Source organism: Homalodisca vitripennis, chromosome 6 (assembly GCF_021130785.1).
Source record: "Homalodisca vitripennis isolate AUS2020 chromosome 6, UT_GWSS_2.1, whole genome shotgun sequence".
Lineage (NCBI taxonomy): Eukaryota > Metazoa > Arthropoda > Insecta > Hemiptera > Cicadellidae > Homalodisca > Homalodisca vitripennis.
Window position 1 is genome coordinate 33,521,374 of NC_060212.1, and position 26,828 is coordinate 33,548,201.

Below are 26,828 nucleotides of genomic sequence, written 5' to 3' on the forward strand. Positions count from 1 at the left end.
TAGAAAACTTGCGTACGATCAAGAAAGAAATATCTTAAAAAACACGATACCATGAATTTTATTATAAAGCTAGCAGTCTGCTGTAAAAAGGCTATATTGCTCACGGTTGTCCTTCATTTGGCATTGACAGTTTAAAAATCAACCAATCGCGTTACAGCTCCCGCCCCTTTTCCTCAACTGTATAAGCTGACGTATACGATGGGTAGTTTCGCTCTAACATCTGCCTACTGAAGGTGGCTTTGTACAGTGAGTGCGGAATATTTTTGTACTACCGTTATTTTGCGTGAACGGAATGACGTAATGGTATTATTGATTCCGGCAGTGAAAGCCAAAGTTATCCATTTATTATTCCCAAAATAATTATAGTTAAGAACTATTACTGGTATTATCTATATGTAAATGAATATCTGTATGTCCTTTACAGGCTCAGAAACTATTTGACCGATCATTATGAAAATTTGTATGTATATTATGTATTTTCCATGTATAAGGTTTATATGCTATGCCCATTGATGTAAATCACCACCAGGTGGCGCTGGAAAATGTTAACGTTATCAAAGCGCCTGTACATTATAAACTGCAATTACAAGACAGTTACGTATATTAAATAGCCAAACTCTATTTGAAGGCGCTAAGTGTTATGTATATTTGGCTTTAAAATCAACTTCTGTTGAACTTAAGCTAGAGTGTTAGACTACTTTATAATAAGTACATTTACGTGTACAATAGCTATAAACATACACTTTTGACAGATTTTCTTGATCGTGGCAACAAGTTAAATTCTACATCGGCGTTGGAAATATAATTCACTTGAACCAGATGTGCTCACACACGGGCCAAGCTTACGAAAGGCGTCCGAAGCCGCGGGAAACAGCTAGTAGTACATCAAACTTATGCATATTTATTTAAGCATGTCATTTAAAAATAATACGAGATGTTTAGAAAGTGTGTATGTGCCCTGTGTAGTCTTCACCCTATCTTATGTCGACTGATAGAACACAGAAATATGTAACCGATGACCAGAGAATTTTAAGGACCTCCCTGTTCTCTTGAAACCACTCAGATATTATCACGATTTTGAGGATACGTAATTCAAATTCCGCGAAGATGATTCGATAGTCGTTCCCTATTCTAAGCTGGTCATACTACACTTTTCTGATTAGGCATGTTTACTTGAAGTATAAACCTGGTAGTAGACTTGTACTGGGCACAGATATAAATCATGTTGTTTATATCTGGACAATCCTAGGATGGCTCTAGGCATACCTGGCGACAATAATGAATTGGGATGAATACCCACCTCCAAATTGTATCTCATCTCAGTGTCAGACTATTTAAACCTCCAATGGATTATTGAACGATTCATCTGGAATATGAGATCTCTTCGAAGCTTTTGGTGTTTGTAATGGATATTTGAACGAGATTACATCACTGTAACCTATTATTTCCTACTAAAGTATTCCTCAACACTTTCTCCATTAGGGTTCAATTCAATAACACATTAACCCAAATGGATTAATGGATGGATGCTGGTTTATCTGATGGTAGAACCTCAACCACTGGGTACAGACAGTTGATGTTGTCATTTACATCTGGACAACCCATTCTCCATTAGGGTTCAATAACAAATTAACCCAAATGGATTAATGGATGGATGCTGGTTTATCTGATGGTAGAACCTCAACCACTGGGTACAGAAAGTTGATGTTGTCATTTACATCTGGACAACCCATTCTCCATTAGGGTTCAATAACAAATTAACCCAAATGGATTAATGGATGGATGCTGGTTTATCTGATGGTAGAACTTCAACCACTGGGTACAGAAAGTGTGTAGTAGTGGCACATAAATATCCTCAAATGATACCCTCTTAAGGTCAGGGTTGATCGATAGGTCCTTATTGCGAGCGAAGGATGATTTTTGTAGCATGTTAGGATCATTTAAATGCGTAAGAAGGTTTCAGGAAGCGTAAACGTGAGATAGAACCTTCCCTTTTCTGCAAACAAAGAAGCCACTCCTTCTACCTAGATGGTATGAATAATACAGCTCCCACAGTCACTCCTAATGATGGTCATTACCCATGATAGGAAACAGGCCCAACTCCCAAACAACATTACCCATCTCAGAATCACGTGTTAGTGATATCTGATAAATGTCCGGAAAAATCCTGTTAACTTCTGAAAATTACTTAGCTCTATAATTCGTGTAGAATACTGCGTCCAATACTTCCAATTTCGATCTCACATCAAACGCCTCAAAATTCATTTTTTTGAACTTCTCTTTGCGAAGTAGGATTCTGGGCGTGGGCGTGCGATAATGTCAGCAAACTCCGTTCTAGAAAAAACAAAATCCACTACATTCCTTGGAATAACCTTGATCAAGGGTTGACACGGAGTGCTCAGATCGACTCAGTTTGTACAAAATTAACCTGAGGCATTTGTGTTATGAGGTCTTTAGCCAAATACTGCCCGAGTCAGGTACTGATGATGGCATATTGTGGTCTGATTTACCTACCGATTTGTGTTGGGGGGCTTTAGTGCAAATAGTTAATTTTTGAGAGTCATCAAACTTCAAAAGAAAGCGATCGAATATTGGATTTCAGGTAGTCGTGCCGACCAGCCTTCAAAAACTTGCAACTGTTGACTCTGTCCAGTCTCTACATCTTGGAAACAGTTTCATTCTGTATGTCCAAATGTTCCCTGATAAGGGGCCGTAACGTGCACGATATGAGACAAGAGACTGAGACAACTACCGTTCTGGAAGGCACAGACCGGTGGTTTATGAACACTGCCTTCGCAAGCAGGTGTCCATTTTATCAACAGATTGCCAGCTTCCATTAAAAATGCACCAACTTCTTAAGGCGTTAAAAACCCGTTAAACCCATTTTGACGTCAATGGCATTTTATAATCGGCAAGTTTATAATGGGAGACCACCCATTTTGAAAACAGACACTGGCGTTGAAGACGGTGTAAATTGGCGAGTGACTGGAGTGAATGAGTGCAACATTTGTATTTGTGAAAGTGATATTGTGTTGTGATTGCAACATTTTATATTAAATGGCTGATTTGTACCATATAATATATATATATATATATATATATATATATATATATAATTTATTTCAATAAACATTGAATCGCAAAAAGTACTTGCTCCGCCGGGAGTCGAACCCGGATCTCTCACTTGCCGGGTGAATGTGCTACCATTACACCACAGAGCCCTCACTTTTTACGATTCAATTAATTTGTATTTGGCCGTTTCTTTCACATATGTGTTTAAATAACCAAACTAACATATGATCGGAAGACCAAATACCTGTCAAATGACTTTTATTTACATTCATTAAATTTGTATAAATGGCAATAGCCGAATTTAATTTATTTCAATAAACATTGAATCGCAAAAAGTACTTGCTCCGCCGGGAGTCGAACCCGGATCTCTCACTTGCCGGGTGAATGTGCTACCATTACACCACAGAGCCCTCACTTTTTACGATTCAATTAATTTGTATTTGGCCGTTTCTTTCACATATGTGTTTAAATAACCAAACTAACATATGATCGGAAGACCAAATACCTGTCAAATGACTTTTATTTACATTCATTAAATTTGTATAAATGGCAATAGCCGAATTTAATTTATTTCAATAAACATTGAATCGCAAAAAGTACTTGCTCCGCCGGGAGTCGAACCCGGATCTCTCACTTGCCGGGTGAATGTGCTACCATTACACCACAGAGCCCTCACTTTTTACGATTCAATTAATTTGTATTTGGCCGTTTCTTTCACATATGTGTTTAAATAACCAAACTAACATATGATCGGAAGACCAAATACCTGTCAAATGACTTTTATTTACATTCATTAAATTTGTATAAATGGCAATAGCCGAATTTAATTTATTTCAATAAACATTGAATCGCAAAAAGTACTTGCTCCGCCGGGAGTCGAACCCGGATCTCTCACTTGCCGGGTGAATGTGCTACCATTACACCACAGAGCCCTCACTTTTTACGATTCAATTAATTTGTATTTGGCCGTTTCTTTCACATATGTGTTTAAATAACCAAACTAACATATGATCGGAAGACGTTATATATATATATATATATATATATAAATTATATATATATATATATATAAAAGATTTGAATACTTTATAGTTTTAAGGACTGTAGGTTTTCTCAGTTTCTCGTCACAGTTAAAACTCCTGTTTACAACTAAAATATTCTTTAAGTGAGTTTACACTCCAGGAAACCCGTCAATCATGGACAAACGTACTTTTTCATGAATGATAACACCATAGCATTGTTCAGCCTCCTCGGAATTTTCTGCTCCACATTCCAAGAATGTATATTCCAGTTGAAGATAACTATAATGTACATCCTGTTGCAGAGGACGTGCTGACGCCTCCCTATGAGGCATTGTGGTGCTCCCCAGACGGCTCCCATCTACTCTTCACTTCCTTCAACGACTCAGAAGTCCGCACCTTCAGCCACCCATGGTTCAGCCTCTCCGACGGCGTCCCGGCGGAACCCGGCGTCAGCTTCCCGGCGTCGAGGAGCGTCCGGTACCCAACAGTGAGAGCCGAGTACTATACCCCCTCCCCGCCCACCCCCGCCAAGTTCCCCAACACAACCAAGTCAATGTCGGCATTTGACTTTGCACAAGTCTCTCAACCCACTAAACCACACAGTTAATGACACCAACCTGAGCATAATATACCGGATGCCCTACGAAGAGGTTTAAACGTTTGATTTTATATTATTTTTATGCACCGATCATTTTCAAACTCTACACAATTCATCAAATAAGTTTTAAAAATATTCTGTGAAAATGTAAGCTCTCTAGCAATTTTTGAATCAAAATGGTGGCATTTTGAAAAACTATATACTTTAAAAACAGTATCTTTGGTTTTGTCAAATTATTTATTGTCATATTATAGTGAAATAAAGCATTTCAATCAGACAATTAGAACATAGCCTATTCAAAGCCCTACAATTATAGTCTACAATTATTCGAGCTGTAATCCATCCACAGTGACACACTGATAACAACGCTTAGCAAGTGAATCTTACGAAGAAATTCTGCGGTATCCGGAGAAGTTCCTCTTCAATTGATTGTTTCAATCCCTATAATTATTGAAGCTACGAGTATAAACTTGTTCCCCGTAGAAAGAAATCAAACACAGTAAAAAGTGGGAATCAGGGTGGCCAATCTAAAACATCACTTCCACGACCAATCCAACAGCCATGAAGGTTGTCATTTAGTAATTGCTTGACAGGATTTGCGAAATGAGGAGGAGCACTATCTTGTTGGAAGATTGCTTGATCCATTTCTGAAACCGTAAATGAGGCAAGACTTGTTCATTTAAAACCTGTTCATACATATTTCCAGTCATTGTACTATCTGAAATGTCGTAAGATAGCACTCCATTACAAATGACAGCTGCCTAAAGAGTAATTCCTTTTGATTTGAGTAAATTTGAGATGCCACCATTTTGTTTCAACAATTGCTAGAGAGCTAAAATTTCCACAGAATATTTTTTAAAGCTATTTAATGAATTGTGTAGAGTTTGAAAATTTTCGGTGCATAAATATAATATAAAATCAAACGTTTAAAGACTGATTTTCAACCTCACTTTTTCATCGAGTTCAAGAAATCTGGGCATGAGCTTAGACAATACGGGAGTGATCCCACTGTATAAAGGATATACCTGTTTATTCTTTACTAACTATCATTTAATTCTTTATTAGGGACAACGTCATTTCTTGGTCCAGTATCTCTCTCATAAGTCCAAAACGATATCCTATATAATATAAATCTGAATAACCATTTCTGGAACATTGCTTCTACATGTAAACACCTTCTCTCCCAGATTGTATGTTGAGGCATCGTTGGGCTACCATGTGCAGCCGAGAACGCAAAGAAGCTGGAGGGAGGGGGTTAGCCCTTTACCAAAATGTGTCATAGTCTTCTCTTCCTGAAAAATATTGAATCTAGCACTTCAACTGAAGATGTGAAACCGATCCTATAAAGACACTCATCAACCAGGGAGATTGGCAGTTGGAGACAGTTGTCTCTTTCAACCAAACAACTGGTAGTTTCCTGGCTTCCACAGCTTCAGGACTACAAATATTGAATCTAGCACTTCAACTGAAGATGTGAAACCGATCCTATAAAAGACACTCGTCAACCAGGGAGATTGGCAGTTGGAGACAGTTGTCTCTTTCAACCAAACAACTGGTAGTTTCCTGGCTTCCACAGCTTCAGGAATACAAATATTGAATCTAGCACTTCAACTGAAGATGTGAAACCGATCCTATAAAGACACACGTCAACCAGGGAGATTGGCAGTTGGAGACAGTTGTCTCTTTCAACCAAACAACTGGTAGTTTCCTGGCTTCCACAGCTTCAGGAATACACATATTGAATCTAGCACTTCAAGTGAACATGTGAAATTGATCCTATACATACCCTCATCAACTAGGGAGATTGGCCAGTTGGAGACGGTTGTCTCTTTTAACCAAACAACTGGTAATTCCCTGGCTTCCACAGCCTCAGGAATATAAATATTGAATCTAGCATTCCAAGTGAAGATGTGAACTTGATCCCATAAAGACACCCATCAACCAGGGAGATCGGCCAGTTGGAAACGGTTACCTCTTTCAACCAAACAAATGGTAGTTTCCTGGCTTCCACGGCCTCAGAAATAGGAGCTTGCCATGCTTTCATGAGAAAGGCTCAGTACTAATATCTTCTGTCTCACCTCTCTCTTTTCTTTTTCTAGCCTTTCTGTTTTCCGAAAACGCACCATCAACAACTAATACAAAATTTCATCAGAAAATGTTTCTCGTGTTTTTCTCCCAATAGATATTCAAGCAAGCTGCTATAAATCTAAGATATTGAAGGATAAAGTTTGTTGTCTTGTAATCACCTTTTTCAGTTCATCCAAAATGGTTCTGTTCTTCTGCAAATTTTTGTTAAATATTTTCCCCCTTAAAGTCAAACGCAATATTTTGAATCGCTTTGCTTCAACAATTGTCTTATAAATTGGGGGAAACCCATCATAATTTGGTTATGATCATATTTTTTCACTCTGGTGCGGACGTGTCGAAACAATGTAACTCTCCAATAATGGTGTTTAATTCAGTAAATATGCAACTGGGATGATTAATGAACTAGACAAAACATCAGTTATTTTATAATTTAATAAATCAACTATGGTTTTAGATTTAAGCAAAGTACATGATACATAAATACAACAAATCCAACAGCACCAATCCTAGATTCCTCTTCATAAGTCCCCATTGATCGGCTTAAACAGTCCTACGCAAAATACATGCAGTTGTTTTCTTTTTTTAACGGAAAATTTATTTTAAAGAATATAAAACAAATGCTTTGCAATCCTGTAAAATGTTACTTATAACGAATTTTTTTTATGAAAACTATGCAAGTTATAAATTTAATACCACATCTTTCTAGACTTTTTTCATGGTTAAATATTATATCACATCATGATATATTAAGAAACTTGTTGCCAACACGTATAACTAAAAGAATTGATAAAACTTTGAGGTGCATTTCTCCGTGTATCAAAATATTTGTTTGCATTGCACTATTTCAAAATATGTAACGTGTTTACTTGCAGCACGGTTGTTACTGTTTGTCGTATAACTTATTTGTTTGCACAATAAAATTGGCCTTACCAAATCGAGTTGTGCAACTGCTTATGTTGCGTTTGTTCGGTAATTTATCAACATAAGTTAATATAGAACACTGTAGTTTTACCTATTGGAGCAGAGATATTGAGAATCTAGCTAACCTTAAATTAATAATTTTAAAGGACGTTAAAAAAACATTTACGCCAAAACATGGGTGTGTAGCTTTATAAATTTTTAAATTGCTATTTTAAAATTAAAATCTTAAGTATTTCTTAGAAAAAAAATCATTATTCCTAAAAGCTTTTTTTCTTAAAATATTTTTATGTATACAACTTTTTAAAACATTTTTTAATAAAAATAAAATAGATGTACATTTATAGTATTGGTTTATTAAGTATATCGGAAGTGCATAATCTGACATCTGACCTGGTATTTTGCAGCCTGGTTCACCCAACCCAATTGTCAAACTTTGGCTTGCTGACTTGAACAACACCAAACGACCCTACAAGCCAGTCCTACCTCCGGAAGTGTTGGAAGACCAGTACGTACTTTAGCACATAGGTATACATAATGTACGAAGTTACGGACACCATTTCCCTTGCCACCATTGATGTACTTATCTTGAATGCCCAAAGGGTAAAAAGATATGATTTGATACATTTCAAAAAATTTAACATTAATAAAAGATCATTGTGAAGGAAACAGGATTTCCGGACATTCTCCATCGTTCAGTGATACAAAAATCAGTATCATGTGTTAGGTTAGTTATTTACCTGGAGGAGAGATCATATTGCAAAACGTAGTTGTTACTGATTTTTTTGTATCACTAGACAATGGCAAATGTCTGGCAAAATCCAGTTTCCTTCACAATCCTTCCATCGTCAAAAAAAACTTCAAACATAGAAAATATCATTATTTTGAGTTCAAACTACATAAAATAAATTTAATTTGAAAGACTCAAAAGATCATCAACTACGCATTTTGTCACGTTAACCACATTTATTATAATGATGTCTCTAAAACCTTACAGATAGACACCATTAAGTAGTAAGAAGGTCTTTGAAATCATAAAATAATTCAGGGTAGGAGATCCCGTCCCAAAATGGTCACTAAGTGCAATAAAGCCAACTCTGGACCTCTTCGATGAGTTGATTCCTTTTACAAAAAGTATCCACAAAATGTCACTGTCACCAACAATGCAAATCATATTTACCATTTAAGGATTAGAAATGACCTTATCTTACCTCGCCACAAAACCAAATTATTTGAATATATTTGAGATAAAAATGTAGATCTCCATAATTAGTCTACCTTATTTTAGGTTTCATGGGTAACTATGTATTGAGTTAACCCCAGCAGGGATCACTTCTGGCTGGTTTATGCCTTCCAGTTGAACCCATCACTGGGCACAGCAAAAACCGATGTGTCACTTAAATCTGGGCAACCTTATGGACATCCAGGAGCGGCACATCACTAACCGCAAATTTCGATATTCTGGAGTTCATGGGCAATTCAATAGGTTTAGTCTATTGTGCGAGATGACTGTTGAAGTTTGTGGGGTTTGTTCCCAAACCTCAGAGGTTCTTGCTAGCCTCAACAAGGGTGTGCCACCCCCTGCCTACTTTGACTGGAGAGGCTGGTTCAGAACTGGCCTCCCCTTCTTCCGGGGAGACATGACTTTGAGATGTAGTACCCTAATTCTTCCTCATGGATGTCGATAGGAGGCGGCCCCTACTCCCTACCCTTACCTATCCTGAATATCCTGTCACTCCGGAAGCAGCGCAAAGGTTCTTACCGGACTAAGTGCAATTTATAAGCGTCTTGTCCTAAGAGAACAAAAAAAATGCATTGAGTTATTACTTTTATATACCACATCGTATATACGTGTATTTTGACGATTGTTAAGGCATTTTATGTTTGTTAGCAATACATGAATTTAGGTTAGTTGAGTTGTGTTCCATAGCCAATAACTCCTGTTCTCCTCTGTGGCAGGGACTACTACCTGACGTCTGCAGGGTGGATAGACGATGATAACCAGCAGGTGGCAGCAGTGTGGATGAACCGCCCCCAAAACCTCACAGTCATCAGCAGCTGTAGCGCTCCAACGTGGCTCTGCGTAGAGGTAATCTCCAAAGGAGAGCCATTAATCTCCGGTTATTGAGAGTGTCCAAAGGCTACTCGATCAAACTACATCGGTCGTTTTTTAAGCAAAAATGTACGAGAAATCCTATATAATGTACAACCCAAGTTTTGTTTTCCGTTTAACTGTGTCCGATTTAATTGAAAAATGTATTGTAACTCGAAAATGGCATAAATTACATAGTTGAAATTTGTCTTAAATAAATTTACAAATAAGTGCTTTGGATATTTTTTTTTCAAAATATCACAATAATTACAATTTACTATCACTGGTAAATGAATAAAAATTTCCAATATTGATAGTAAATTAAACTTTATAACGATAAAACGTAGACCACATGAACGCTCTTAAAGGTTAAATTTATCTGTACCACTACTACTACATATTTGTGATAACCTAATAGTAGACAGGGACAGAGTGGTCTCCATACCCAGGGGAAACGTCACCTCCAACTGATGTGGGTTGCAGAAGCATGCAGAGAGAGCCGAGGGTGCCTGGCTGGACGTGCAGCCGCAGCCGGTATTCTCGCGGGACGGCAACAGTTTCCTGCTGCTAGCCGCCGTGCAAGAGGGCGCCATCGACACGTTCACTCACATCAAACACGTGACCTTGACTCAGCAGAGGATAGCTGTCATCAGTCACGGTCACTACGAGGTCACCGAGATACTCGCTTGGGACTCCGTCAACCACCTTGTGTCAGTACTCGAATAATAAAAGCTGTCACTTACAATAACTGACAGTTTAGTAAGGTTCTAAGGTACAGACCGCGCCAACTAGCGTGGAGCATGGTGAGGGGAGGATGATACGATCCCCCCCTCTGACGCAAGTGGCCTACCCCTCTCGCGACTCGACCAAGTACAGCCCGTTCCAAAGTTCACGCGCCAAGGATAATGCAAAATCAGTACTGGAGTCAAAGTGGACTTAAGAGGGGAAGAACGCTTTTACGCATGCGCTAACTACGGTTCATGCTAGATGGCTCGGTCTGTAACTTTGAAATTCTTATTTTGATTTTGTTGAACATTATTGTATATTTGAACTTAACCATGTCTCTTTTATGAATACCTAGCTGTTTTCTGTAATAATTACCTACATTTTAGTTATGTATTACGTTGGTTACGAACCTGAGTAAGAAATGAGATTGCAGATCTCGAAACGTAGTGTCACTGATTCTTTTATTACATTACGATTTTAAAGGTCTGAAAATTCTGTTTCGTTCCAAATAAATGTTTTTCTTTCTATTTTTTATGTGGTCTCATTATATATTTCTTAATGTAGGCTATACGTAGGATTTGTGGAGCTGTCGTTGGTTTCTTTTTGCCAGATACAGTAAGAAACGTTTTAACGGTGCTGAATTTGTTGCTCCAGAGAAAATCCATTTCCACAATTTAGTTCCTTATCAGCTATTCCAGGAATTATTTATTATTTTAAAAAACGCAATTACATTTTTGAACAACGTGAATGGTCTTTAAAGTTGGGGACGACTTTGGGCAGTTTACTGGCAATTGAGGTAGTTTTCGACACAATTTGTGATGCAATCCAACATTCTCATACACACATTGTCCAAAATTTGGCTATCAGGTGAGGATTATTGAGTTTCCTATGTGTTATGCAGTATAATTTTACATTTAGTTGTCAATGTACGGTCAAATAACGTATAAGTTCTGGTTCTTAGACGTATTTTAATAGTAATCCCAACCACTGATTTCTGAATGACCGACAGCTACCTACACACAATTACAATTTCATCATTAATGAAATTAAAGCCATTCTTTCTTCCAAATTGAAATTGAAGTTAATTGGAATAATTTGAAATAATTCAAGTTTTTGCAAATGTTTCTGAAATGGGAAATGTAAAAGGAATTTATTTGTTATTTATTGAAATATAGCTACAATAATTTCAAATAAAAATTGTGCTTTACAGTATTATCTAATATAGTATATAAGTACCCATACCAACATAACCTAGCCAAACCTAACCTACCATAATAAACTATCCTAACATCGGCTTTTCAGGTATTACCTAGGCACCCACGACCAGAAAGTCGGCCAGAGACATTTGTACGTTGTACAGGATCCTGACACGGACACCCCCCTCCATCTGGAGCCTCAGTGCCTCACATGTGACCTGCATCAGTACCTAGGTGCCCGAGCCAGAGCCACCTACGTTCAATGTAACCACTTTAGCGCCTTTGTCAGCCACCTTTCTCCTGACGGTAGGTACCTAGCGGAATCTATAATGGTGGGGCCTGAGCCAGGTTGCGGGATTGCTTTCTCCAACAGCAAAGCTCTTGTTAAAGATTGGGAAAAGAGTATAAGAAACATTACTTGGAGTATAGCTTCAGGATTAAGACAATCCTAAATGTTTATCTGTCCTTACGCTAAAGGGTGGGCAGCTCTCTTGGATCAGAGTAAGGAGGATATTAGACTGATACTAGAGATGTTGACAGGACATGACCCCCTAAGGAAACATCTTATGAGGGTGGGCCTTAGCCAGACTGACGAATGTAGACTCTGTGGCGAGGAGGAATCAGCAGAGAATACTATTTGGTTGGATTGTGCTGCCATCTTAGAAATTCGGAAAAGATTCCTGGGAGCATATCTCATCAGCCCCAAGGATCAGAGAACAGGAGCCCTCAAATCTGATAGGTTTCTGCAAAAGCCTCTGACTTTGAGGACACAAATGTAAGTAAGGGAGGCCGTAAGGTCCTTTTAGGACTAAGCGCGCGGACAAACCGTCCTTTTCCCTCAGGACAAAAAAAAACATAAGAGAAACTTACCAAGCTATAACTGGAATATCACTTTGTACAACAAGAGTTGTTTGTTGATTTTCCGGATTTATTGTATATTAGCTTTAAATCTTATTTAAGAATTTGTTGATTTTTCAAAAGTTAACATTGCTGGTAAATTCACGAGATTTACTTAGATCTGCGACTTATTTATTTTGCAGTTTATTTTGGATGTTTTGATCCTATTCTGAGGTATGCGCTGATGTTTTGGAGAACGGCCCCGGTTAACTCTGTGGGAGAGTTTGTAAATTTCAAAACAATGCTGTTAGAGTGATGCGTGGCCTGAGTAATCGTGACAATTATTGTCGGGCAGTAATGAAAACCTTCCGACTTTGACTTCACTGTTTATATTTTATGTCTCAATGTATACATTAAACAACCTGCATTATTTCTCTACATATAATCACCCGTATTCCGCCAGAAACAGAGATACATTCATCACTCCGCACCACAACAGCAAGATCTTCAAAAGATCCATGGTTCCAAAAGATGTTGGTTCCAAAATATTCAATGCTCTGCCGCATAGGGTGAAAACTTCTTCAACTGAGGCATCCTTTAAAAAGAATTTAAAGCAGTACTTTTTAAAATATGCGTTTTACTCTGTGGACGGAGCTCTTTAGCTTGGGCCATTAACAGATGCGTGATTGTCTATCACTTATAGTCTTAATGACAATGTTTGTATAATAGCACTTAATATTTTAGGTTATGGTATTTATAACATATACTACTACTACTATATAATACTGATATTCTGATATTATAAAATACTTATTCTAATATTATAAAATAAAAACTATTTAATGACTATGTTCTATGCATGTACAGTAGAACCCCGCTAATCCGTCACCTACAGGACCAAGAGTATGGTCGGATTAGTAAAAAGTCCGGATTATCAGAGGAGAACATTTATTGACATAAAAACGTGATAATACTATACTTTAAACTTAAAAATGCATTAAGAGATTATCGCAAGAATATTGTCACTGAATTTAATTATCCGCACTAAAGAAGTCAACAATGTTCTTTTGCTTAATAGATGAAAATCTCGATTTCATAGGAATATTCTTCCATTTCCGGACCCACAAAATGTCCATTGGGGTAAACACTGGACTTTTTTCAATGTACTGAAGTGCCAAATCAAGCATTTTTCGCTTCTGTATGTGATATTCGTGTTGTGGGTTCGACATTTTCATCATCAACATCATCTTTCTCTTGGTCATCTGCTTGCATTACAGTTTCAATAATCTTTTCATCGGTTAATTCTTCTTCTGTTTTGCAGGCCAAATCCGCTGTTGCGACCCACTCGCTGACGTCACGGGCAATTTCCGGTTGTAAAGTTTGTAAATCACAAACGCACACTCGCACAAGTGTTTCGACTGACTGTCGCCGATCAACTGACATGCACTCACACTGCCGGTGAATGATGCGTCATCGACAGGATTCGACTTGAACGATTTAAATAAAGCGATTTACTGGGAACGGAAACAAACATTGATAAGCGACGGCATGGTCGGATTAAGCGAGGAGGCGGATTACCCGAGGGCGTATTAGCGGGGTTCTGCTGATAAAGCGAGGAGGTGGATTACCCGAGGGCGGATTAGCGGGGTTCTACTGATAAAGCGAGGAGGCGGATTACCCGAGGGCGGATTAGCGGGGTTCTGCTGATAAAGCAAGGAGGCGGTTTACCCGAGGTCGGATTAGTGGGGTTCTACTGATTAATCGAGAAGGCGGATTACCCGAGGGCGGATTAGCGGGTTTCTACTGATAAAGCGAGGAGGCGGATTATCCTAGGGCGGAGTAGTGGGGTTCTGCTGATAAAGCAAGGAGGCGGTTTACCCGAGGTCGGATTAGTGGGGTTCTACTGATTAATCGAGAAGGCGGATTACCCGAGGGCGGATTAGCGGGTTTCTACTGATAAAGCGAGGAGGCGGATTAGCGGGGCTCTACTGATAAGCGAGGGGGCGGATTACACGAGGGCGGATTAGCAGGGTTCTGCTTGTATATGGCTTTGAACAATAACTACTTTGATTTGATTACACGAAGCAATACACTTTGGAATTCAGACAAATTTTTTGAAGTAATTTCACTTTAATAGATGGATGACGATGAAGAAGGTTGTGTTTTTGACTTGTAACAAAAATCTGTTTGGTCCTCAGGGCCGGATGGGATGCGCCATTACGTGCTGCTGTGTGAGGGTCCTGGTCTACCGCTGGCTGGGGTCCACAATACCACTAACCATAGGTTGCTCAGGACTCTGTTCAACAAGAACAAGCAGTGCGGGAAGAAGCTCAACGAGCTCGCTCTTCCCCAGATGCGCACCATGGAGGTGCCTTTACCTCAGGGCTACAGAGCTCAGGTGCAACTACTGCTGCCTCCCAGTTGGCGGGAAGAGCTTCGGGACGCTGCCTACCCCGTGCTCGTTGAAGTGTTCGTCTTTTTTATTCTTACAAGTTAAATTATAATTAGGTTAATTAAGTATTGATAGAAAGTTCAAAATGTTTATGAACTGTTTATGATTTTGTTTTTAGCTATTTGCAGAAAAATATAAATGGCAGTACAACTTCAAACTCGTATTAAAAGACTTATAGCCCAAAATCTAAATTCTGTAAACGGGAGTGTATAGTACTAATTGGGGGAACAAAAAAAATGTTTTTAAAATGGGGGTACTCACCCCCATGCCCCCCACCGGACCCAAAGCCAAAATTTTGAAATCAAATAATACCTCATGACGCTAAATTGAAGCTCATAAAAATGCTGTATTTTGGTACAAAGAAAATTGAAATCGGCCGAGCCGTTTGATATCAGCAGCCAATAATGTAATTTCTTACACAACAATTATGTATACAAACTACTGTACTACTGCTAATAACAACAAAATTACTCACTGAATAATGCTGTAAATCATTTGTAAAATAAGTCTTTTAATATGAGTTTGAAGTTTTCAAATGAACACCTGTAGATATAATTTTCTCTATCCACATTTCCTATTTTCTAGTAAATTTCAATGAATTTTGATTTAACTCTAAACACAAAGTGACTTATCGTTTTAGTATTGAGCTTTTTGAAAACACCTTAATCTCACATACACATTTTTCTTGGATCTCATATTTAATGGCAACATTAAAAGTCAGACCCAAATAATAACAGTTTATTCAATCACTTTATGCTAAGTTAATTAATGTGTTATTGAATAAGTTGGGCGCAAAATTTGACTTCTACATGACAGCCAACAAACACAAAATTATATTTTTGAGCATTTCATGAAATGTATCCGCACAAAATTACGTGATGCAATTGGAATGTATAATTAATGGTTTTATATCAGTATACTCGTACACTGCAGCGAACCATTTAGTCCATTTTGTTTCTTATAAGAAACATTAATTTTCTAAAATATAGTTTTCTTTGATCTCATATTTAATTACATGAGTAAAAGAAGTCATAGCCAAATATTAATAGTTTATCAAATTACCAATGTTTATGAGTTGTAAAAAAAAACTTTTGGTCTTCAGTGCCGGATTTGAAGTGTCATTGCGTGTTGCTGTGTGGGGGTCCTGGATTTGGGTAAAAATTCCGCTATCCACACAATTTGACTTCTACATGACAACGAACAACACAAAACTAAATTTTTCAGTACTACAGCCTTTCATGAAATGGACACACACAAAATCACCGGATGCATGGTGATATTGAAATGTATAATTAATGGTTTTACGTGTATAATGTTTTTTATATACAGGATGTTCAGTAAAAGTGTTCCAATACTTTGGGATTTTGTTCTACCCATACAAATTAGCAAAAACGTCCAAATGAAGGGATGTCCTAAAACCTTTAGTTTTCCGTCTGTCTGTATTTGTTTTTCTTCAAAACACGATATCTTTTAAATCAGTTAAGATAAAGTTATGAAATTTAAGAATTGTATTTACCTTTGGTAGACCTTTTTTAAAATAAAATATCAACAAAATCCTTTTTCGCGTTTCAAAATGGCGGACGTTTAAATTATTCCATCAAAATAACACAAAACCAACTAACGTCCGCCAGTTTGAAACAGGTAAAAGGATTTTGTTAATATTTTATTTTCAGAAAAGGGCGCCAAATTTCAATACAAATCTCAAGTTTCATAACTTTATCTTAACTATTCCAAAAGATATAACTTTTGTGGTAAAAAAAATATATGCAGACAGATGGATGGAAAACTAATGGTTTTAGGACGTACCTTCATATGACATTTTTTGCTCATTTTTGCGTGTGGAACCAAATCCCAAAGTATTGGAACACTTTTACCGAACATCCTATATAATGGTTCTATACGCTTAGTATACACTGTAAGGAACCATTCAAAATACATGAACCTTTAGTTATGCAATGTGTATATTGTCTACTGGACACTCTAGAATAATATTCTCGCCACTGATTCTGCAGGAATGGACGACCAGGCAGTCAGTCGGTGTCGGAGATGTACGATCTCAGCTGGGGCACTTATATGTCCAGCAAGAACGAGGTGGTGTACGTGAAGTTGGACGTACGAGGGTCAAGAGGTCACGGCAGCCGTACACTCTACCGGCGTCTGGGCGGGGTTGAAGTGCAGGATCAGATACATGTTCTCAGGTACTATCACTGCACCGAAAGCCATTGAAGGGATAGTAACAGTGACAGAGAGTAATAGTTACTAGTGGGAAGAAAGTTACTACATCTTCCACCATTTGAATAAACATTTTAAATACTGTGAAAACAATTCAGAGGTGAAACAAGATCATTTTAAGTTCTTTTAGCATTTTAAAATCTGAACGAACATATATTCGCCTTCAAAGTCAAACATTTTTAAAAGGTTTCATATGGTGGTGGATGATTTCCTTCTGAACGAAACAGAATTCATTAAGTTCCTTGGATTACCTTGATCGGGGGCTGACATGGGACGATCACATCGAAAACGTTTGCTAAGTTTGCTTCGGGAATTTATGTCCTGCACAACCTTGCAAAATTATGTGCGGTGGATGTATTAAAAATTGCCTATTCGGTCCGATACATCCACGATATATGGCTTAACAATTGGCTGGAATTTTTAAAATTAACAACAACCACGAAACCTCCGGTTCTGATACATACAAGAATTGTATTGCATTGCATGTAAATACCTTGACGAACATAATTTATCTGATGTAGTTATGTACTTTATATAGTTACGTTGACGCATGCCATGCAATATTGTAATTGTTTCACGCAATAAAGAATATTATTATTATTCATATACGAACTATTGTATCTGTACATATCTTCGATTCAGCGAATTTTGGTAACACTCAACTCAAATGTTAGGGTAATTTACAGTAACTTTAAATGTCTTATTAATTCTTTTTCACCGGTGGTATAAATACTTCTTGTACACCAACAAACCGAGATGTTCACGTTATTATTGTTGACGACAACATAAAAACCCCATATAAATTGAAAAATATTGTAAAAAAACTCTAAACTTTAATTATGTCTGTATTGCTTATGTCATTCAGAGCCTTTCCAAAATGTAACTTAGCTTCATAAGTATTAGTAGTTTTTGATGCCCTAGTAAGAAATTTTAAAAACGAAAATATAATTTTTCTTGGGTTGAAAAATATGATTTTGACTTACTATTGAAACCGCCAAGTACTTTTTAGTCAAATTCCATCTTTCTAGGATAATGAGAAGTTGATAAAACATAAGTATAGTTCTGAGGGTTGCAATCTCATTTTAACCCCTATGTATGTTTGACCATGAAAATGCATAGCCTACGTGTATCCAATTTCAACTTTTTGATATATCGGCAAGTTTTAGGATGAGTGGGTGATGGAATGAGTCAGGGCTTTGCCTAATATGAATGATATCGTTGTCTCTTCTTCAACAACAATCATGTGCAGGGGTGTCTTCATTTTTCTTTTCACCTGTTTCTGAAGTGGAAGTATCTGACATCATCAGATCTATAAAAGCAAAGGCTTCTTCTGGCTTCGATAATATATCATCGAAGCTTCTTAAATCATGTACGGAGTATTTTGTTAGGCCACTTGCTCATTTGATAAATTTTTCGTTTGAAAATGGCGTGTTTCCTGACATTTTAAAGTTGTCTATAGTGAAGCCGTTACATAAAAGGGGACTGGTTGAGGAACTTGATAATTTCAGGCCTATTTCGATTGGATCGACATTTTCTAAGGTGTTAGAGAAGGCAGTTTTGATAAGGTTAACGGCTTTCCTGGAGAGTTATAACGTTTTGTTTGACAAACAGTTTGGCTTTGTCAACGGAGGCTCAACTGTGAAGGCAATGTTTGCTCTCTTGGATAAAGTTGTTAAAGGACAGTTTTCTGCTGGTATCTTTTTTTATTTGAAAAAAGCATTTGACATGGTTTCGCATGAACTTCTTTTGCAAAACCTTGACAGAGTGGGTGTGCGTGGCTTGGCAAATCAATGGCTGTCATCTTTCTTGAGTCAGCGTAGACAAGTTGTGGAAATTCCATACGTTGACGTAAATACTAGGAAAAGATGCATTATGACGACTCTACCTTTCATACGCTGTTGAAATTTGGGGTTTTGAAAATTGCAGAACAAACCGTGTCTTTCTTTTGCAGAAGAAAGCGGTGAGAGCTATTGCTGGCATCCGTCAATCAGAATCCTGCAAATCACACTTTAAGAAGTTCAGTCTGCTTACTTTTCCAAGTATATATATTTACCAGACATTGGTCTTTTTTAAACAAACCCAGGGCATTTTCGAGTCACTAATTCCGCAGTCCGGACACTATCTCAGGAATAGCAAAAAATTAAATATTCCCCCCCCCATGCAACCTCTTTTTTCAAACATCACTGTTTTTATAATGCCGTAATTTTTTATAATTCTCTTCCTGTGAACCTAAAGAATGTAAATGATATAATGGTCTTTAAGAGAACACTGAAGGCTTTTTTTAATAGAAAAATGTTTCTACACCCTCAGTGAATTTATTGGAAATAAATAGTCTGTATGATGTAAAATTAATTAGTTTTAATAATTGATTAATTATAATATATAAATATTAATAATTGATTAATAATAATTTTATAGATATAAAACTGTACATGTATTTTTTTTAAATATTTATGACGCAATCCAATGCATGTTACATGTCTGATGGAAATAAAGGATATTTTACTTGATTTGATTTGAATACATAATAATAAATGATGCATAAATTATGAACATTTCAGAAAACCTATAAGTATTGTTTTAGAATCTGTATTGTTTCACATGTTACATATTGTGTTAATACATAAATTTCAAATTACCTTTACTATCAGTGACTACCTAAATAATTCTTCTGTTTTTGTGGTAACTGTATTGAATTATACAGTTATAGTTTGTTCATTGGTGGTTGTTAGCGATGCATCGTGCAATGGAATACATTTTATAAAGATTTTGTCATATAAAAATGCCTTTCATTTGTAATAGTTGAACAATGTTTAACTTTGAAAGGTTCCTGTTACGAGAGTTCAAGTACCTGGATCCGACCAGAATAGCTCTGTGGGGTTGGGGATATGGAGGCTACGTCGCGACTATGGTTCTGGGCTCTCAGCAGAAAATATTCAAGTGTGGAATCGCTGTTTCACCAATAGCAGACTGGCAGTACTACAGTAAGACTAAAGTTTAAATAAAATTATAGACATATCATTGCCTTGATATAATAATAATATACAATACACTGTTAATAGTAAGTGTAGGGTATACAATATTCTCCCACAACTTTTGAATTTTATTCAAATATATACATGAACAAAACATCTCTACGACGTTCTTAGCACAAGTTATGAGCAAACAGTCCCTTACATTTTTGTTTTACCTTGAAAAAGACACCTCTAACCAAAACTATGCTCACCAGAAACATCATATATTACGAAAAAATCATCGCATTGCATTGTGTTGATATGCGCAAGACATTGGCATTGTCCCTGAAGATTACTATATTCTTTTGTGTTATTTGCCCATAACTTTTGTGAGAAAATGCGTAGAGTAGACCTTAAATATAACATGTCACAGGATAGTGTTTGAAATCTGAAAATGTAAAGTGACCTCCCTCTAACCTCCTTTAAAAAGGGGAGAAATATTTTTACAATCCAAAAAGGCCAAAAAAACTTATTTTAATAGATATTGTGAAGGTTTTACATCTATACCTAAATCCGTTTGGAATATATCCAGGCGTATCAGGACTTAATTTACACCCTGTATATACTATTTTTATCCGTTACTCTATAAAATATACCCACTTTCATATTTTGGTATAAAAAATTAGAATTATAAAAAGCACAATTGTAAGCACAATACATATCTTGTATGCTAGTTACTTTGGCCAATGTTTTGGACATCATGTTGGAATAAATCTGCATACTACCTACTAAATTCCGGCACCACGACTAGTCTATCTTCAATGATCTTTTCTTTAGCCCAAGATAATTTCATTTACTTTAAATAATGTGCTATAAATTATTATGACCAGAGAAAATGCATTTTTTTAATGCACGTTTCTTTCATGCCGCATATTGGTAATGGAGTACTCTTTTGAATGGTTTTCTGTTTTAATTATTTATTTAACACATCTAATTGGAAGAACAATGGGGTCTATACTCTCGGTCATTTTCAACATTATTAGAGAGTTACCATGTTTTTATTGTTATTACTAAGTTAGAAGTAAACATAAAAAGGTCAACATTTGTACCCTTCGTTAATTCCTGTCAGTCACCATTTCATAAAATATTTGACTATGGTCTGACATTGGCTGATGAGATGAGGAAGTAGTTGTTATTATGTTCCGTAATTACGTGCTTTCTTTGTGTTTTAGTGATATTTCCTCTTTTATCTATATTTATTTCTCATATCTATAGTTTTCCCGCTTTGACATTTCATTCTTCTCTTTTCCACATCTAGTGCATGTTGGCCTTCTTTGAAACAAGATCTATTGATTTAATGTGCTGTAAAAAACCTTTGTGGTAACACCTGACAACGTCTCATTATTACAGATTCTGCATTCACGGAGAGAATAATGGGCTATCCAAACGAGAACGTGAAGATGTACGTTGAAGCAGACGCGACACAACGATCGAAGCACATCCCGAGCCACAGTCTCTACCTGATACACGGCCTTGCTGATATCACGGTGCCTTATCAGCATGGGGTCACGCTGGCCCACGCGCTGGCTAAGGAAGGCATTATATATAGATACCAGGTAACTGGGTAACTGATTGGAGCACGTTTAACATTAATTACAATTGATACACGGCCTTGCTGATATCACGGTGCCTTATCAGCATACGAGCTCCTCACGTGTGGAATTTAATGGGGTGATCAACCGAGGCGGAGAGAAAGAGTGGGGACAGAGCCGAGCAGAGCCGAGCAGTACCGATAAATCCCGAAAATTCCTGACAAACTCTGTACATGCGGCTGATAGCGACCTCAGTTCGGAACGGTTCTGATTTCTATTATCTTACGAATTAATGAGTCGTTTTATATACGAATTAATGAGTCGTTTTATATCCGAACATATGTGCAAAACATAGAAATTATATCGAATTAATTATATTAATATTGAACTTTCTTTATAACTCCAAAGACACTTTACAAAATGTGAGATGGTGCACAACGAATAAAATGTCATAATCTTTTTGTGCTATTGGAATATATTCAAATTAATAGGGCAAAAGCAACATATTATAATGTGGAGTCCTTAATTGGTAGTAAATAAATTAATAATTACACTACAAAATCTGTAATAAGAGTTATGTAATAGCTGTAATAAACTAAGGGTATTAAAAAAGATTAAAAAAGATTAAAAAAGAAACTTGTGTGTGTGTGTGTGTGTGTGTGTGTGTGTGTGTGTGTGTGTGTGTGTGTGTGTGTGTGTGTGTGTGTGTGTGTGTGTGTGTGTGTGTGTGTGTGTGTGTGTGTGTGTGTAGGTGTAGTACACACACCACACCACTGCTACTGTCCGATGAGACGTTCTGAAAATTATTGATTGTTAGTTCTGAGCTATTTATAATTTTGGAGGGAAGACCAGTCCAATTTGGGATGAAACGGAAGTGACTGGATAGTTGATAAGTCAAGCCAGCGTTTCTACGCCAGGTGCAGAGTTGCAGTGTTGGTTGACTCATATCTCCTTTCTGTGGCATGTCCTTTGATATCTTATCGTATTTTCTTTTGAGAACTTTAGTATTTGAAACACTTTGTTAAGTATTCATATTTTAGTAACCTCAAATTATTACGATCAAATTTTAACTTATAGCAATATATTTCTCTGTCTGTTTTATAGCTACGCCACTGAATGTAACGAGGTTACTTTGTTACATTAGACTTCCTTACGTCTTTTTGGGTCTTTCGATACTCCGTTGTATTGGTTTATTTGTATGTAGACAAGAGTAATTGCCTGCCATTAATTACGTTGTAAAATCAAGGTTTAATGAAATAAATTTGATTGCGCTGAGTCCTGCAGCATCCAGCTTTAAAAATGTAATATATATATATATATATATGTGTTGTTGTACCAAATTACTGAAATGTGTTTAATTCAGAGTAAAAGCTAAAAACACAGTGGTACATTGTAAGAGGCTTGTCACATTGATTGCCTGCAATAATTAAATTGTGCTGCATCCTGCAACATCCAGCTTTGAAAATGTAATTTAAATATATGTATGCTGTACTAAACTACGGAAAGGGGTTTGAAAATACAGTGATACATTTTAATAGGTTTGCCAGGTGCTGAACTAAATTAAATTCAGATGAGTACAGAGCGAGAACGCGCGGACTGCCAATTCCACTATTCTAATACACGGGCTATCTGTAGTTGGCAGGAGGGGCCCCTCCATCCCCACTCTTTCTCTCCGCCTCGGTTGATCACCCCATTAAATTCCACACGTGAGGAGCTCGTTATCAGCATGGGGTCACGCTGGCCCACGCGCTGGCTAAGGAAGGCATTATATATAGATACCAGGTAACTGGGTAACTGATTGGAGCATGTTTAACATTAATTACAATTGATACACGGCCTTGCTGATATCACGGTGCCTTATCAGCATGGGGTCACGCTGGCCCACGCGCTGGCTAAGGAAGGCATTATATATAGATACCAGGTAACTGGGTAACTGATTGGAGCATGTTTAACATTAATTACAATTGATACACGGCCTTGCTGATATCACGGTGCCTTATCAGCATGGGGTCACGCTGGCCCACGCGCTGGCTAAGGAAGGCATTATATATAGATACCAGGTATCTGATTAGAACATGTTGAACAATTAATCACAATATTATTTTTAAAGGAAGACCGACCCTCTTTTAAGTTATTTATTTTTAATTACAATTGGGCCTCTTGGTTATATATTTACATTTATTGTTTGCATTTGTTGTTTCTTTTTTTTGTTGGTGTTTTTTAAATATATATATTTCTTTCTCTTGTCATTCATTTATAGTCTTTCTCCAATGTTATTTATTTTTATATAGTTTAGTTTATTATTTATCATCGTATTTATTCATATGACACATCTTATACAATAGTGTACATGTATTTAAGTTAAATATCTTTCTCAGTGTTTATTTACCACTATTACTAATTTTTATTCTTATTCTTATTTATTTTTATATAGTTTATTTGCATTGTTATTATCTATCTATTTTATGTATTCATATAATTTCACATCTTATACAATAACGTATTAAGTTAAATATTTTTCTCATTTATTATTTACTACTATCACTAATATTTATTATAATTTATACATTTCTTATTTATTGTTAGTTATGCTAAGATTTATTTTAGAGTCTAGTTGTAGTTGGCTATGTTTTCTTTTAAGTATTATTTAGTCATCTTATCGTAAGTTTATAAATTTAAATTTGTTTTTGACCGTTGAAAGGAAATAAATAAATAAATAAGTCTTATTCTGCCCGTCCTCATGTGCCACTGGCCTTTGCGAGGATCTTAAAAAACATAACAAGAGGGATAGCCGATACAGTGCAAGGTTGATGGTACTGATAAAAAATGCTATAGGCACAGGCAGGATTTGGATTTTCACTAACTCCAACTAAAATTCAAAGTCCGACGTCTTAGACCGCTTGGTTATTAGCTATCTCAGCAACTTTCTTAGTTTTATTTTCGTAGACAGCAACTGAAAATAAAAATGTATGATCTTATAAGTAACTTCTAGTGGAAAAGGGGGAAATGCGTAACGTCGATCAATGCATAGTCATTTTAGTTCCAACCAGACTGCTCATCTGGTCAATAACTCAATGGAATTCACTGACGCTGATTTGTGGGATAAGGTTTTCATGCTGTAAGTCCTCATCCACCCTACCTACCAATTCGGTGGCCCTTATTTGGGATCGAGGTAATTTCGCTTTTGACGCCAACTGTTGTGCTAATAGCCTGGCTAGATGTGGTTCAAAAAAGTGATTTCCTTGGCTCTGAATCAAGTTTGTGGTGGAAGTGAGTCAACGGCATATCAAACTATTGAATATTATTTCAGGGACAAGTACTATCATTGTTAACAGAGATTCCCTGAACAGAAATGTATTAATTTCTGGTATGAAATTCAATAAAGGCGTCAACTCTCAACCTTTTTATTCACGAGCTATCTGATGAAGATGAGATCCTAGATGCCTCATCTAGGAACAAGTAATTGCTTTCATAAGTGAAAATCCTAAGTTTAGACTATGCTATCAGTCTGGCGTCTTTCAGGAGCTTGTTTGGAATCTCTCCGCCAAATTTATTATTCGAGCACCATGATGTAAGTAGAGGTGAAGAAATTTAGCAATACAAGTATACACTGTAATAAATAATATCAGCTGGAAATATTTGATTTTTAGGGAAAATCTGGTATCATGAATAACATTGATGTCCAGATCTGGACAGCGCTTTAATGGAATTGCAGAACTTGTACGAAATATGGCTAACCTCAACATTTGCACATTGTTTTCCGTAATGAATATTTCAGAAACATAAAACTGAACACCCTCTTTCACTCCATTACGAACCGTTTGTTGATTATTCTGTATATAAACTGGGGGATGTATAATATGTATATAAAGAGGGACACTGGAGAATATCTAAAGAGGGATCATCAGTATCCCACTGTCGCCTGTGCTGGTGTGATGCATGAGTGTGATTCTCGTATTCGTGACTTGTGCTCGGAACTTGCATTAAGTGTTTCAGATCATCCACCCAAGAAAAAAAAATTATGGTTGCCTGTAAAGTCGGTTTTACGGGCGAAGATTTTACGTGACAACGTCTTTTTCTCGGTAGAATATTTATTGATATGAATATTATTAAATTGCACAATAGGAACAAGGAATTGAATGAAAATAAGAATTGCACAAATTTTAACTATAGAAATATATTTTGTTTACTAAAACATTGTACATAATTTGAAATTAATTAAAATTTGTTATTGTAAATGGTAAAGTTGAATAAAACATTTACTAAAATTGGAATTTGAAATTCTTGCTAAACACAGTTAAATTCTAACTCCGCGCGTGGTGATTGGTCGGTTTAGTTCGTTTGTTTGGTCGCACTGTTATGACAGGTTAGAGGTTATAATTTGTTATTTTAAATGTTTGACTAGCAATACGCGCTGTTTCTTCTCAATCGACTGAATTACGATTGATTGCAGAGTGATTTAAACTAATAATTTTACTTAACACTATCAACATTTGTCAATAGTATGACATAACCTATAAACTCAGTTTCTCAAATTTTTGTGTCAATCTAACAATTAATCAATCAATCATAGTTTACGATAATGAAATATCAGTGTACAATTATTTACCTTTATTGTTGTAGTTGTTGTAAATGACGAATCTAAGCACTCCACATTTTCACGAATAAACATAGTTATCTGCTTTATCCCGTGCGGCGGACCCACAGTTATCTGTTTTATCCCGTGCGGATCCCGTGCGGCGGACCCACTGGACGGGCATCGTAACGTTACCGGGCGTTACACTTTTTCATGAGTGACTCCGAGCCGCAACCTAATTTAAGACGTTGTCACGTCAAAAATATTCTGGTGGCATCGCCTGATTTGCGTCTAAAGTCATGTTTCTCAGTGCTACCAACCAAAATTATTGATTAAATAGAACATCCTTAGGCTAAAACTGTCCTCACCATCAAAACCGTTGCTCTGAAAAATATTGCGCTTGTAACGTTTGCGGACCCATTTAGTTGCTAAAAGCTAGATGTTCTCCAAATAAGCTTGGTCAGCATAGTAAA

The 26,828-nt window shown here is 36.7% G+C and overlaps 1 protein-coding gene across 1 annotated transcript in view; it reads left to right on the top strand.

The window, feature by feature from the left end:
- Nucleotides 1-26,828, top strand: part of LOC124364237 (inactive dipeptidyl peptidase 10) — a 246,795-nt gene that overhangs the window by 208,919 nt on the left and 11,048 nt on the right. Inside the window, exons 8-16 of the mRNA XM_046819563.1 lie at nt 4,397-4,581; nt 8,106-8,206; nt 9,658-9,787; nt 10,274-10,500; nt 11,819-12,018; nt 14,748-15,018; nt 17,014-17,199; nt 20,060-20,217; nt 21,598-21,803. Coding sequence (XP_046675519.1) covers nt 4,397-4,581; nt 8,106-8,206; nt 9,658-9,787; nt 10,274-10,500; nt 11,819-12,018; nt 14,748-15,018; nt 17,014-17,199; nt 20,060-20,217; nt 21,598-21,803 — 1,664 coding nt within the window. The remainder of the gene's footprint in view (nt 1-4,396; nt 4,582-8,105; nt 8,207-9,657; nt 9,788-10,273; nt 10,501-11,818; nt 12,019-14,747; nt 15,019-17,013; nt 17,200-20,059; nt 20,218-21,597; nt 21,804-26,828) is intronic.